This window comes from Schistocerca cancellata, chromosome 8 (genome assembly GCF_023864275.1).
Source record: "Schistocerca cancellata isolate TAMUIC-IGC-003103 chromosome 8, iqSchCanc2.1, whole genome shotgun sequence".
Classification (NCBI taxonomy): domain Eukaryota; kingdom Metazoa; phylum Arthropoda; class Insecta; order Orthoptera; family Acrididae; genus Schistocerca; species Schistocerca cancellata.
This window is the reverse complement of record NC_064633.1, coordinates 510,815,315-510,829,927: the sequence shown is the minus strand read 5'-3', so window position 1 is coordinate 510,829,927 and position 14,613 is coordinate 510,815,315. Positions and strand designations below refer to the sequence as shown.

At 45.4% G+C, this 14,613-nt stretch overlaps 1 protein-coding gene across 1 annotated transcript in view; it reads left to right on the top strand.

Moving 5' to 3' along the window:
• Positions 1 to 14,613, top strand: part of LOC126095660 (uncharacterized) — a 755,174-nt gene that overhangs the window by 722,347 nt on the left and 18,214 nt on the right. The window contains exon 5 of the mRNA XM_049910417.1: positions 3,115 to 3,521. Within this exon, the coding sequence (XP_049766374.1) occupies positions 3,115 to 3,521 (407 nt within the window). The remainder of the gene's footprint in view (positions 1 to 3,114; positions 3,522 to 14,613) is intronic.

The following is a 14,613-nucleotide window of genomic DNA, read 5'->3' as shown; positions in this document are numbered from 1 at the left end:
TTGAGAAGTGGTCTAAAAATTAAATTACGTATATTCTTTGACGGTGACGATGAACAACCTAGATGATTTGATTGATGGTGAAATGATTAGGGCTATTATAAGTGAAAATGTGCCAGAGGAAAATGCTATTCCCAGCTCTAGTTTACAAGATGTTTTGTCAGGTAGTTTCAATGACAGTGGTCATTCTGTATGTAATTGTGGTAACATTTGTTGCTGTCTTGGCATTACTTGTGCTCAGCCAGATCCAGAGCAATCAATAGATGATGACCATCAGTCATTAATATCACATGACAGTAGGTCAAATAGTCCATCATTTGTGCCAGGTAGAATGGTCGCCGTGTCGTGGCGTAAGTGCCGTAATATCGGCCAGCTTAAAGATGGCGGTGGCCTTAGAGAAGGTGGTGGCCTTAGAGAAGGCGGTGAGCCAGCCGTAGCGGTGCCGGGCAACACGGGCCCTAGTATTACTAGTTCCTGGGCCGAGCCGCGATATATATACACTCCTGGAAATGGAAAAAAGAACACATTGACACTGGTGTGTCAGACCCACCATACTTGCTCCGGACACTGCGAGAGGGCTGTACAAGCAATGATCACACGCACGGCACAGCGGACACACCAGGAACCGCGGTGTTGGCCGTCGAATGGCGCTAGCTGCGCAGCATTTGTGCACCGCCGCCGTCAGTGTCAGCCAGTTTGCCGTGGCATACGGAGCTCCATCGCAGTCTTTAACACTGGTAGCATGCCGCGACAGCGTGGACGTGAACCGTATGTGCAGTTGACAGACTTTGAGCGAGGGCGTATAGTGGGCATGCGGGAGGCCGGGTGGACGTACCGCCGAATTGCTCAACACGTGGGGCGTGAGGTCTCCACAGTACATCGATGTTGTCGCCAGTGGTCGGCGGAAGGTGCACGTGCCCGTCGACCTGGGACCGGACCGCAGCGACGCACGGATGCACGCCAAGACCGTAGGATCCTACGCAGTGCCGTAGGGGACCGCACCGCCACTTCCCAGCAAATTAGGGACACTGTTGCTCCTGGGGTATCGGCGAGGACCATTCGCAACCGTCTCCATGAAGCTGGGCTACGGTCCCGCACACCGTTAGGCCGTCTTCCGCTCACGCCCCAACATCGTGCAGCCCGCCTCCAGTGGTGTCGCTACAGGCGTGAATGGAGGGACGAATGGAGAAGTGTCGTCTTCAGCGATGAGAGTCGCTTCTGCCTTGGTGCCAATGATGGTCGTATGCGTGTTTGGCGCCGTGCAGGTGAGCGCCACAATCAGGACTGCATACGACCGAGGCACACAGGGCCAACACCCGGCATCATGGTGTGGGGAGCGATCTCCTACACTGGCCGTACACCACTGGTGATCGTCGAGGGGACACTGAATAGTGCACGGTACATCCAAACCGTCATCGAACCCATCGTTCTACCATTCCTAGACCGGCAAGGGAACTTGCTGTTCCAACAGGACAATGCACGTCCGCATGTATCCCGTGCCACCCAACGTGCTCTAGAAGGTGTAAGTCAACTACCCTGGCCAGCAAGATCTTCGGATCTGTCCTCCATTGAGCATGTTTGGGACTGGATGAAGCGTCGTCTCACGCGGTCTGCACGTCCAGCACGAACGCTGGTCCAACTGAGGCGTCAGGTGGAAATGGCATGGCAAGCCGTTCCACAGGACTACATCCAGCATCTCTACGATCGTCTCCATGGGAGAATAGCAGCCTGCAATGCTGCGAAAGGTGGATATACACTGTAGTAGTGCCGACATTGTGCATGCTCTGTTGCCTGTGTCTATGTGCCTGTGGTTCTGTCAGTGTGATCATGTGATGTATCTGACCCCAGGAATGTGTCAATAAAGTTTCCCCTTCCTGGGACAATGAATTCACGGTGTTCTTATTTCAATTTCCAGGAGTGTATATATATATATATATAATGACTTTCGAACACTATTAAGGTATATACATTGTTTGTTCTCTATCAAAATCTTTCATTTGCTAACTATGCCTCTCGGTAGTTAGTGCCTTCAGTAGTTTGAATCTTTTATTTAGCTGGCAGTAGTGGCGCTCGCTGTATTGCAGTAGTTAGAGTAACGAAGATTTTTGTGAGGTAAGTGATTTGTGAAACGTATAGGTTAATGTTAGTCAGGGCCATTCTCTTGTAGGGATTATTGAAAGTCAGATTGCGTTGCGCTAAAACCATTGGCTGTCAGTTTAGTGTTGATCAGAATAGGTAAAGAGTGAAATGTCTGAGTACGTTCAGTTCTGCTCAGCTGTTTGAAAATCAAATAACGTAGGGGCTTACCAGCACAGTAATTCATTAACTTTTCTAAGGGGACGTTACATCTGCTTCATACAAAGAAAGTTATCATTTTCGCGTTTTCTAAATAATTGTGGGGCTTTCCTATGATAGTAATAGAAATAATTTCTGTAATAATTGACGTTACGTAAATATATGCGAGCTCTCTGTCAGGGGTTAGTTTGTTCGATTTGGTGACATTTTATTAGCTTTCGTCTTTTTACATGTTCACTGTAATAGAGCTGAACAGGGAAAGGCTCAGCTCAGTTTTTGACCTCCGATCAAGAAGATGACATCGACTACTTAGTGCTCACGTGAAACACATGTCTTAGATGGAATTATACTTTTCAACTAGTACAAGAAAAGAGTTTAGTAAATTTGTGCATCTGTTGTAATTATGCAGCACATTCCTGTGGCTATGAATTGTATAAAGTTGAGTAAATATTTTTATCATTCCATGAAAGGAAAGTGAACTGACGTTTCATGTGTTATAGTCCCAATCAACTACGACCTAGAGCAAAGAACCCACAATTACCCCCCAGACGACTGAAGTTTGGTCAGGCCATAACGTTAGGCATAGTACGGTTTTGTGTTTTTCGTTTTTCCATGTTTTTGTCGAACCCCTGTATAGTAGCCATGTTCCCTTAGCCACGTGACAGGGACATTCGCCTGTCGCCCCGCACTCAGCGAGAGCCTCCCGCGTGATGGCGAGTAGGCCACGTGCAGGCCGCGTGCAGAGCGTCAGGCGGGAAACGAAGGCCGCTCGCGCGGGTTCTCCACTACGATGCGGTGCCCTGGCAGTGACGTTGCTTGCAGGAGACGCACGGCGCGACGCTGGAGCGCTGGCACATCTGCAGCGCCGAGGAGGAGCCGCTGGTGCTGCGCCAGTTCCTGCGCTTCGGCGAGACGCGCGCCATCGCGCTGCAGCTGCTGGCCGCCGCCGCAGCCGCCGCCTCGGCGCCGCCGCCGCCGCCCCCGCCGCCACCACAGCGCCGGCCCCCGGGCCGCCCCCGCCGGCCCAGCCCGCCGTCGCGGCCGCCGCTGACGCCGCCCCAGCCGGCCGGCGCGCCGCCACTGCACAGGTTCAGCTTCCTCAGGCTGCCGCCTCCGCCGCCCCCGCAACTGCATCCGCCCCCGCCCGTGGTCTCCAGCAGCAGCTCGAACGGACCGCTACCGAGGTCTCCGCCGGGGGCCAGCTCCGTGAGCGTCTCACCACTCAATAGGTATTACCAGAATATTTTCTCCAGACACTAGGAGCAACAAAGTTAGAACAGGTGGACGGTTTCAAGTACTTAGGATGCATATTCTCACAGGATGGAAACATAGTGAAAGAACTGGAAGCGAGGTGTAGCAAAACTAATCCAGTGAGCGCTCAGCTACGATCTACTCTCTTCTGCAAGAAGGAAGTCAGTACCAAAACTAAGTTATCTGTGCACCGTTCAATCTTTCGACCAACTTTGTTGTATGGGAGCGAAAGCTGGGTGGACTCAGGTTAACTTATCAATAAGGTTGAGGTTACGGACATGAAAGTAGCTAGGATGATTGCAGGTACTAGTAGATGGGAACAATGGCAGGAGGGTGTCCACAATGAGGAAATCAAAGAAAAACTGGGAATGAACTCTGTAGATGTAGCAGCCAGGTTCAAAATGGTTCAAATGGCTCTGAGCACTATGGGACTTAACATCTGTGGTCATCAGTCCCCTAGAACTTAGAACTACTTAAACCTAACCAACCTAAGGACATCACACACATCCATGCCCGAGGCAGGATTCGAACCTGCGACCGTAGCAGTCCCGCGGTTCCGGACTGAGCGCCTAGAACAGCTAGACCACCGCGGCCTAGCAGCCTGGGCGAACGGGCTTAGATGATGGGGTCATGTCACACGCTTGGGAGAAGCAAGGTTACCTAAGAGACTCATGGGTTCAGCAGTAGAGGGTAGGAGGAGTCGGTGTAGACCAAGGAAAAGGTACCTGGATTCCGTTAAGAATGATTTTGAAGTAATAGGCTTAACATCAGAAGTGGCATCAATGTCAGCACTGAATAGGGGATCGTGGAGGAATTTTATAAGGGCGACTATGCTCCAGACTGAACGCTGAAAGGCATAATCAGTCTTAAATGATGATGATGACTGCTACACAGTTTTTATATATAAAACAAAAAAATACGACGACACTCCAAAAATTTATCCGAATCAGACGGAAATCTGTAGGTGTGATGTACATATGCATAAAAACAGATCATTACAATTTCAGAGAAACTGGATGATTTATTCAAGAGAAAGAGGTCCTAAAAGTGACCAATTCAATAATGCGTTGGTCCACCTCTGCCCCTTATGCAAGATATTGGGCTTCGCTTTGAATGATAGAGTTGCTGGATGTCTTCCTGAGCGATATCACTGTTATATCGTCAAAACTGCGCAATCGTTGGAGGGCCGTGCCCACAATGCTCCAAACGTTCTCAATTCGGGAGAGACCCGGCGAACTTACTGGCCAACGTAGGGTTTGGCAAGCTTTAAAAGACGCAGTAGAAACACTCGTCGTACGCGGGCTGCCGTTATCTTGCTGAAATGCAATCTCATGATGGCTTGCAACGAGGTGCAACAAAACTGGACGTATAATATCGGTGACGTTTCACTGTACTGTAGGGGTACCGCGGATGACGACCATGGGAGTCCTGCTATGAAATGAAATGGCGGAACGTCACTCATGGCTGTTGGGCCATGTGGCTGCTGACAGACAGGTTGGTATTCCACCGCTGTCCAGGGCGTCTCCAGACGCTTCTTCGCCGGTCATAGGGGCTCAGTTATAAGCGGAACTCATTGCTGAAAACAATGCTGCTCCAGTCGATGAGATTAAAGGCCGAATGTGCCCGACACCATTGCAAATGGACTTGTTAGCGTTCGAACGAGAAAATGGCTGACATCGAAATAAGTGCCCAAGGAATAGAAAAGCAACTGAAATCACTCAACAGAGGAAAGTCCACTGGACCTGACGGGACACCAATTCGATTCTACACAGAGTACGCGAAAGAACTTGCCCCCCTTCTAACAGCCGTGTACCGCAAGTCTCTAGAGGAACGGAAGGTTCCAAATGATTGGAAAAGAGCACAGGTAATTCCAGTTTTCAAGAACAGTCGTCGAGCAGATGTGCAAAACTATAGGCCCATATCTCTGACATCGATCTGTTGTAGAATTTTAGAACATGTTTTTTGCTCGCATATCATATCATTTCTAGAAACCCAGAATCTACTCTGTAGGAATCAACATGGATTCCGGAAATAGCGATCGTGTGGAACCCAACTCGCTTTATTTGTTCATGAGACCCATAAAATATTAGATACAGGCTCCCAGGTAGATGCCATTTTCCTTGACATCCGGAAGGCGTTCGATACAGTTCCGCACTGTCGCCTGATAAACAAAGCAAGAGCCTACGGAATATCAGACCAGCTGTGTGGCTGAATTGAAGAGCTTTTAGCAAACAGAACACAATATGTTGTTCTCAATGGTGAGACGTCTACAGACAAACTAATCTCTGGAGTGCCACAAGGGAGTGTTATGGGACCATTGCTTTTCACAATATATATAAATGACCTAGTAGATAGTGTCAGAAGTTCTGTGCGGCTTTTCGAGGATGATGCTGTAGTATACAGAGAAATTGCAGTATTAGAAAATTGCAGCGAAATGCAGGAAGATCTGCAGCGGATAGGCACTTGGTGCAGGGAGTGACAACTGACCCTTAACATAGACAAATGTAATCTGTTGCGAATACATAGAAAGAAGGATCTTTTATTGTATGTTTATATGATAGCGGAACAAACACTGGTAGCAGTTAGTTCTGTAAAATACCTGGGAGTATGCGTATGGAACGATCTGAAGTGGAATGGTCATATAAAACTAATTGCTGGTAAGGCCGGTGCCAGGATGAGATTCATTGGGAGAGTCCTTAGAAAATGTAGTCCATCAACAAAGGAGGTGGCTTACAAAACACTCGTTCGACCTATATACGAGTATTCCTCATCAGTGTGGGATCCGTACCAGGTCAGGTTGACAGAGGAGATAGAGAAGATCCAAAGAAGAGCTGCGCGTTTCGTCACAGGGTTATTTGGTAAGCGTGATAGCGTTACGAAGATGTTTAGCAAACTCAAGTGGCAGACTCTGCAAGAGAGGCGCTCTGCATCGCGGTGTAGCTTGCTCGCCAGGTTTCGAGAGGGTGCGTTTCTGGATGAGGTATCGAATATATTGCTTCCCCCTACTTATACTTCCCGAGGAGATCACGAATATAAAATTCGAGAGATTGGAGCGCGCACGGGGGCTTTCCGGCAGTCGTTCTTCCCGCGAACCATACTCGATTGGAACAGGAAAGAGAGGTAATGCAGTGGCACGTAAAGTGCCCTCCGCCACACACCGTTGGGTGGCTTGCGGAGTATAAATGTAGATGTAGATGTAGCAGTAACTGCTAGTTGGCTCAAGAATCTCAGCCCCCTTTCTGTGGGCCATGGTCACTGAAGCAGCAGTTGCACGTCGGATCGATTTAAATGATGAAATTGGAGAATTGAGTGCTCGGTCATCGCGTCCTTCGGTCTCTCTAGGTGGATCACTTCCCTCTTAACGTTGGGTTTAGCCGTGGTCCACTCATTCCTGCCAACATCGTCTAATAGTGGCATCGCTTCTACTCTGATGTCGAGCGATTCGCCGAATACTCCAACCGACTTCTCTGAGACCAGCTACACGTCCTGTGTCAAATGCTGGCATCCGAGTATGTAGTCACGCTATGTATGCGAGGCATAGTTACTGTCCATCTGAGTACACTGAATGAAATTCCCAAAGATTTAGTGCCTTGGTACCGATATTTCCCCTGTTTACTGTCGTTGCCAGCTGCGCGGTGAAATTGCGCTGCACATCACACATTTATCCAACGGCCGCGAAAGTTTTGCATTTTCCGTCGATACATGTATGAATACCAGTTTGTAACCAATTTGCGTAGCTTCCACGGTTTTTTTTTTCTTGTTGTTGTTGTGGTCTTCAGTCCTGAGACTGGTTTGATGCAGCTCTCCATGCTACTCTATCCTATGCAAGCTTCTTCATCTCCCAGTACCTACTGCAACCTACATCCTTCTGAATCTGCTTAGTGTATTGATCTCTTGGTCTCCCTCTACGATTTTTACCCTCCACGCTGCCCTCCAATGCTAAATTTGTGATCCCTCGATGCCTCAGAACATGTCCTACCAACCGATCCCTTCTTCTAGTCAAGTTGTGCCACAAACTTCTCTTCTCCCCAATCCTATTCAACACCTCCTCATTAGTTACGCGATCTACCCACCTTATCTTCAGCATTCTTCTGTAGCACCACATTTCGAAAGCTTCTATTCTCTTCTTGTCCAAACTAGTTATCGTCCATGTCTCACTTCCATACATGGCTACACTCCATATAAATACTTTCAGAAACGACTTCCTGACACCTAAATCTATATTCGATGTTAACAAATTTCTCTTCTTGAGAAACGCTTTCCTTGCCATTGCCAGTCTACATTTTATATCCTCTCTACTTCGACCATCATCGGTTATTTTACTCCCTAAATAGCAAAACTCCTTTACTACTTTAAGTGTCTCATTTCCTAATCTAATTCCCTCAGCATCACCCGACTTAATTCGACTACATTCCATTATCCTCGTTTTGCTTTTGTTGATGTTCATCTTATATCCTCCTTACAAGACACTGTCCATTACGTTCAACTGCTCTTCCAAGTCCTTTGCTGTCTCTGACAGAATTACAATGTCATCGGCGAACCTCAAAGTTTTTACTTCTTCTCCATGAATTTTAATACCTACTCCGAATTTTTCTTTTGTTTCCTTTACTGCTTGCTCAATATACAGATTGAATAACATCGGGGAGAGGCTACAACCCTGTCTCACCCCTTTCCCAACCACTGCTTCCCTCTCATGCCCCTCGACTCTTATAACTGCCATCTGGTTTCTGTACATATTGTAAATAGCCTTTCGCTCCCTGTATTTTACCCCTGCCACCTTCAGAATTTGAAAGAGAGTATTCCAGTCAACATTGTCAAAAGCTTTCTCTAAGTCTACAAATGCTAGAAACGTACGTTTGCCTTTTCTTAATCTTTCTTCCAAGATAAGTCGTAAGGTCAGTATTGCCTCACGTGTTCCAACATTTCTACGGAATCCAAACTGATCTTCCCCGAGGTCGGCTTCTACCAGTTTTTCCATTCGTCTGTAAAGAATTCGCGTTAGTATTTTGCAGCTGTGACTTATTAAACTGATAGTTCGGTAACTTTCACATCTGTCAACACCTGCTTTCTTTGGGATTGGAATTATTATATTCTTTTTAAAGTCTGAGGGTATTTCGCCTGTCTCATACATCTTGCTCACCAGATGGTAGAGTTTTGTCATGACTGGCTCTCCCGAGGCCATCAGTAGTTCTAATGGAATGTTGTCTACTCCCGGGGCCTTGTTTCGACTCGGGTCTTTCAGTGCTCTGTCAAACTCTTCACGCAGTATCTTATCTCCCATTTCATCTTCATCTACATCCTCTTCCATTTCCATAATATTGTCCTCAAGTACATCGCCTTTGTATAAACCCTCCATATACTCCTTCCACCTTTCTGCTTTCCCTTCTTTGCTTAGAACTGGGTTTCCATCTGAGCTCTTGATGTTCATACAAGTGGTTCTCTTATCTCCAAAGGTCTCTTTAATTTTCCTGTAGGCAGTATCTATCTTACCCCTAGTGAGACAAGCCTCTACATCCTTACATTTGTCCTCTAGCCATCCCTGCTTAGCCATTTTGCACTTCCTGTCGATTTCATTTTTGAGACGTTTGTATTCCTTTTTGCCTGCTTCATTTACTGCATTTTTATATTTTCTCCTTTCATCAATTAAATTCAATATTTCTTCTGTTACCCAAGGATTTCTATTAGCCCGCGTCTTTTTACCTACTTGATCGTCTGCAGCTTTCACCACTTCATCCCTCAGAGCTACCCATTCTTCTTCTACTGTATTTCTTTCCCCCATTCCTGTCAATTGTTCCCTAATGCTCTCCCTGAAACTCTCTAAAACCTCTGGTTCTTTCAGTTTATCCAGGTCCCATCTCCTTAAATTCCCACCTTTTTGCAGTTTCTTCAGTTTCAATCTGCAGTTCATAACCAATAGATTGTGGTCAGAATCTACATCTGCCCCAGGAAATGTCTTACAATTTAAAACCTGGTTCCTAAATCTCTGTCTTACCATTATATAATCTATCTGAAACCTGTCAGTATCTCCAGGCTTCTTCCATGTATACAGCCTCCTTTCATGATTCTTTTTTTTCTTAGAGTATATATACAATTAACGAAAGTTTTGCAGTACCTCTTTATTTCCAAATTCATTGCAGATAAAAGTAAAACTGGCTCCGATCTTTTGGCATCTATTCATCTGCAATGTGTCCAGATAACCAAATAAGAAAAGAATAAAAAATAAAGCATAATTTTGTGTAAAGTAAAAAATTCGTCTGTTCCCCATTGGGAGGGAAGGGTGGAGGGGGTTCACAGCACTCCTGAGCAACAATAATGCTTGGTGGAACGTCTTCTTGTTTGGATGCAGGCTTTAAACCGTTTGGAATACCATCTATGAGATCAGAAAGCCATCGCTGGTCCAAGTTGTTCCGTTCTTCAGCAGTGATGCTCATTGAGGGTGGGGGTGGGGCTTCGCAGCACCCCTGTGCAACATTAATGTCTGGTGAAACATCCTCTTGCTCGGATGTAGGCTTGAAGCCGTCGTGGAATACCATCTGTGAGATTACCAAGCCAGCTCTGGTCCAAATTGTCCCACTCTTCAACGGATTCTGCCTAAGCGGTGCAGAGGATTTGTTCGTTATCGACGTCCAAAAACAGGTCGTTTGAATCGATCCCACACATATTCTATTGGAGCCATGTCCGTGGGACAGGCAGACCACTCGATTCTGGTGCTCTTAGCATGCTGAAGAAACGTGTTCAAGACAACAGCACGATAAGCGCGCTGGTTAGCGTCCATCCAGATTAAACTGTTACCAAAGTGTTTGCGGCAGGCTGCAGAATCTCGTTATTGTACCGTAGAGCAGTGAGATTGCCCTCAACAACCACATAAAACCCCATGTGATTCCATCCCTGAATATCATTCTACTACTACCTTGTTGCATATGTGGAGCACGGTGCTGGAGGCATTCGATTTTACCTTCTTGCTCCCAGACATGTTGTCTGCGATTATGAAGGGTACAAACAGATCCGAGTTTCACCCATACACAACACCAACGCACACCCTGCGCTCATGATTTCTTCTTCGTCTTTAACGGACTCCATGGCGTTATGATGTACGATGTGGTGCTGAACATGGTAGTCTTGAATGGAGATTCCCATCATGCAATAGTCTCTTAATAGTTGGATGCGACGCATGACATCCTATAGCCTCTTTGAACGCCAAATTCAGTTCTGGAACACCCAGTCCACAATTCCATCGACTCAGAAGTCTTAGATATCGATCATGCTGATCACCGGTCGACTACAGACGGTCTGTATTTCGTAAGTCTCCGCACTGCCTATCAATTAGAACTGATTCCACGTCTGCATCGGATCACTCTGACTTCCCTAGTTAACAAGCCTTCTGAGCGTGACGTGATGATGCTGACCCTGTTACTGGTAACGATTGTTCTTCGTGACATGATGGATGCTTACTCCACTGTTCCACAGACGTCTCCAGTACGCCCCTACGCGTGCTTTACTTTCAAGTGAAATGCTACAATCCGTTCGAGTGCAGCATTCTCCCCTTAGGAAGCTATCATGGTACTGTGTATTCAGTATGCTCACAAACAACGTCAGGGATGACCTTCCGGTCGGGACAAGATCAGTCACAATAGCAGTGCACCTGCTCGCCATATCGGGGTGACCCAAAACTTTTCTTTATGTATGTACTTAGAGAAACGAAATAGTGACACCAACAGAAGCCGTTGTCAGTTGTATTTATTTCATGACAACTAATTTCTATCAAGCATCGATCTTCAAGTCACGGATTATAGATCTATGAGACATGTTTATTGTTCCACAGATGAATTGGTAAGGAAATCCTCCAAGATGTAGACACGTCATAAAACTAGAATACTTAATACAAGTTCACAAAAAGAAATTTAAGAAATTAAAAATATGTGTGTTAATGGTCCGTCCGCAGTTCTAAGTGAAACGTTCGTTATGGATGGGCAGTAAGAAAAATAAATCTCAAACATATTTTCAGTAGTAACAACAAATTTGCCAAAACTTATGAAAATCTGCACTAATTTTCGTATGACAATCTTTAGGCTAATATAGCCACGCAATACCAAATAGAAACTCTGTTTAGGACTCTTATTTACAGTGATCACATTACTGCACTGGAAATGTGTGGAAATCAGACTTTACGTAACATTCGTGGTGTTTGATATTATTGATAATATCTACATCGAATGGTTCTGAGCATCTGAGGTCATCAGTCCCCTATAACTTATAACTACTTAAACCTAACTAACCTAAGGACATCACACACATCCATGCCCGAGGCAGGATTCGAACCTGCGACCGTAGCGGTCGGGCGGTTCCACACTGAAGCGCCAAGAACCGCTCATTCACATTGGCCTTCTGCTATAAAAATCGTAATGTAGTAGGAGGAGTCGGCCACCAGTAAATTCTTTAGGCTACCAGAACGTTTAAAGTGAACCGAGTTGGTAATTAAATTTTTTATGTCTTCTGGCAGATTATTGAAATTGTGTCTTCCTGAGTAATGGACGCCTTCCTGGACCACAGGAAGTGTCATCGATTTTTATGAAGTTTATTCTTACTTCTAGTACTGAGGTGTTGGTTTGAAGAAGGGATACATTGTTTATAACCATTTTCGGTAATACACTGCCGCTACATGGAGTTCAAGAAACGGTTTGCAGCGTCTGTCACAATTTCTCGTGTCTGTTACTTGGCATACGTTTCAACACTTAGTAAATACACCTGATGATTCCTGAAAAAGGTATTATGTTATGAGATAACAAGGTATACACATTTATATGTTTGTTATAGTTTGACATTAACTTTAAAATGAGGATATGTCTCACGTTCATTGACTTGTTCGACGCTTTGATTATCATCTCATTACGAATAATGGAAGCACCAATAGCGTATCTATTAGTTTGTAAATCTATGCTAAGTAATTTTTGTTTTTATGGCATGTTCTATGTAAGTAATGTCGTGGACCTTGTGGTGTTGCATCTCAGCTGCCCACCACTTCCACCAGCAAAAGGAACCCCACGAAGTCGATGCCAAATTGTATGGCCTTGGAAGTATCTGACTTTATCGTACTCGTAATCGTGAATCCAGCAGTCACTTCGAACATTGATTAATAGAATCTAATCGTAAGGGTGTAGGCGAAGAGGAAGGGCGATAACGCAATCATAAAAATGAGAATGGGACAAATTCGATTTCTTAGTTGCGACATATTCTGTCTGCAGTATTTAAAAAGCAACAGAAAACAAATATTAAGCACTGAAATCACTACGAAAGATTACAAGTTCACTTGTTATAAGTGTCAGGTAAAATAGAAGTTACAAAAACGTAATCTATGAATGAGCGACTGTGGATCATCTTGGCGTTGTACTCGTACCTGTCCTGTAGGCCGCAGCATCTCGCCGTGATGTGCCGACGTTGGCTGCCGGTTGTCCACGAGCTCCTCTGTGATGAACGCGTACGCCACATGTTTACTGCCCCAGGGCACCAAGCAGAGTGAGGCTGAGTGACCCAGCTGGGTCCTATTTGAAAACTCGCTCCCAGCAAGGAAACAGCAGATCGCTAGAGAGGGCACTATTTTCTGTTGCCAGCCCATAAAGCTGTTCCTACAAAAAGCTACATCTGTCTTACAAGCGAGTTCTGGGACAATTCTCCAGATCTGATGAGTCTGCCTGTTGTCAACTCCCAAAAGCCTTTCAGGAATGTAATCCTGCGCTCTTGACGTCCTTATTCAAACCAGGAAGCTTCTCTGACGGTCACCGCCATCTTGGTGACCACCAGATATTTTAGGTTTGAAAGACGTCGCCTTAAAATTGACCTGGACCAAAATTGCTCCTGTACAGAGGTGATTACGTTAAATGGTTTCTCTCTTTTTTCTCGCCTCGGGGATGTGCAGAAAATCGGGAATAGTAGTATTTGCTTTAATTAATAGCTTAATTTCCTAATAAAATAAATGTAGTGCAGTTTCACAATCAGTGGCATAAAAAGTCTGTCTAAGTTAATGTATAAAATTGTTTGTGGTGGCTGTTTTTTTTAACTTAAAATATTTGTGTTTCAATCTTCCTTGAACAGATTTTCAAAACGCACTACATAAAGGCGAGGCGGGGGCGTGTATAAGAAACTCGCTCTTCCCATCACAAGTCCTGTGCGTTAACCAGTTAGCTTGACCTGCCATGAGGTAGGAGGGGGGGGGGGGGGGGGAGATGCGGATCTGCGCCAAAATTAGACACTGTGTCCCAGATGAATGTCTCAGTCTTAGAAAACAATGTACCTCAGTCCAAAGCTTGTTGGCTTGTTGGATCACAATATTTAGTCGTCACTAGTTACTATTCAGCATGGTCCTAAATGTACTGCGACATACTTATCTGTGCCGTTAACGGATTCCAACGATCCGTATTTAAAGGTTGTATTCCATTGCCTCATTAATTCGTTCACCGTTAACAGTCAATACACCGCCTCTATATGATTTCTAGACACCAATAATTTCCAAAACGTCTAAATACGATATCAGTTCAAAGTCGCAAACAATGACACACTTAAATTTTTTCCAAAAACAAATGTAATTCAAAAATGGTTCAAATGGGTCTGAACACTATTGGACTTAACTTCTGAGGTCATCAGTCCCCTAGAACGTAGAACTACTCAAACCTAACTAACCTAAGGACATCACACACATCCATGCCCGAAGCATGATTCGAACCTGCGACAGTAACGGTCGCGCGGTTCCAAACTGTAGCGCCTAGAACCGCTCGCCCACCACGGTCGGCCAAATGTAATTCAATCGCTTCAGTTACACGCCCGTTTCTTCCATAAAATTTCAATTTCTCCTAGTTTATAACTGCACGATACTGTCTACTTCCTACCAGTGACCTGTGCACACTCTAAAGTACACAAACAAAAGGAAAACCATTGAGTACACCAAACCCTCATACAGAAAACGACATCGCAAATTATTTGAATGTTCCATACTGGAATCTATATAGTGTGGATCACAATGGATCATTAACGTCAGTAAAAGCCTGGAAACGTAGCTTCTCTACAAAGTGACCACGA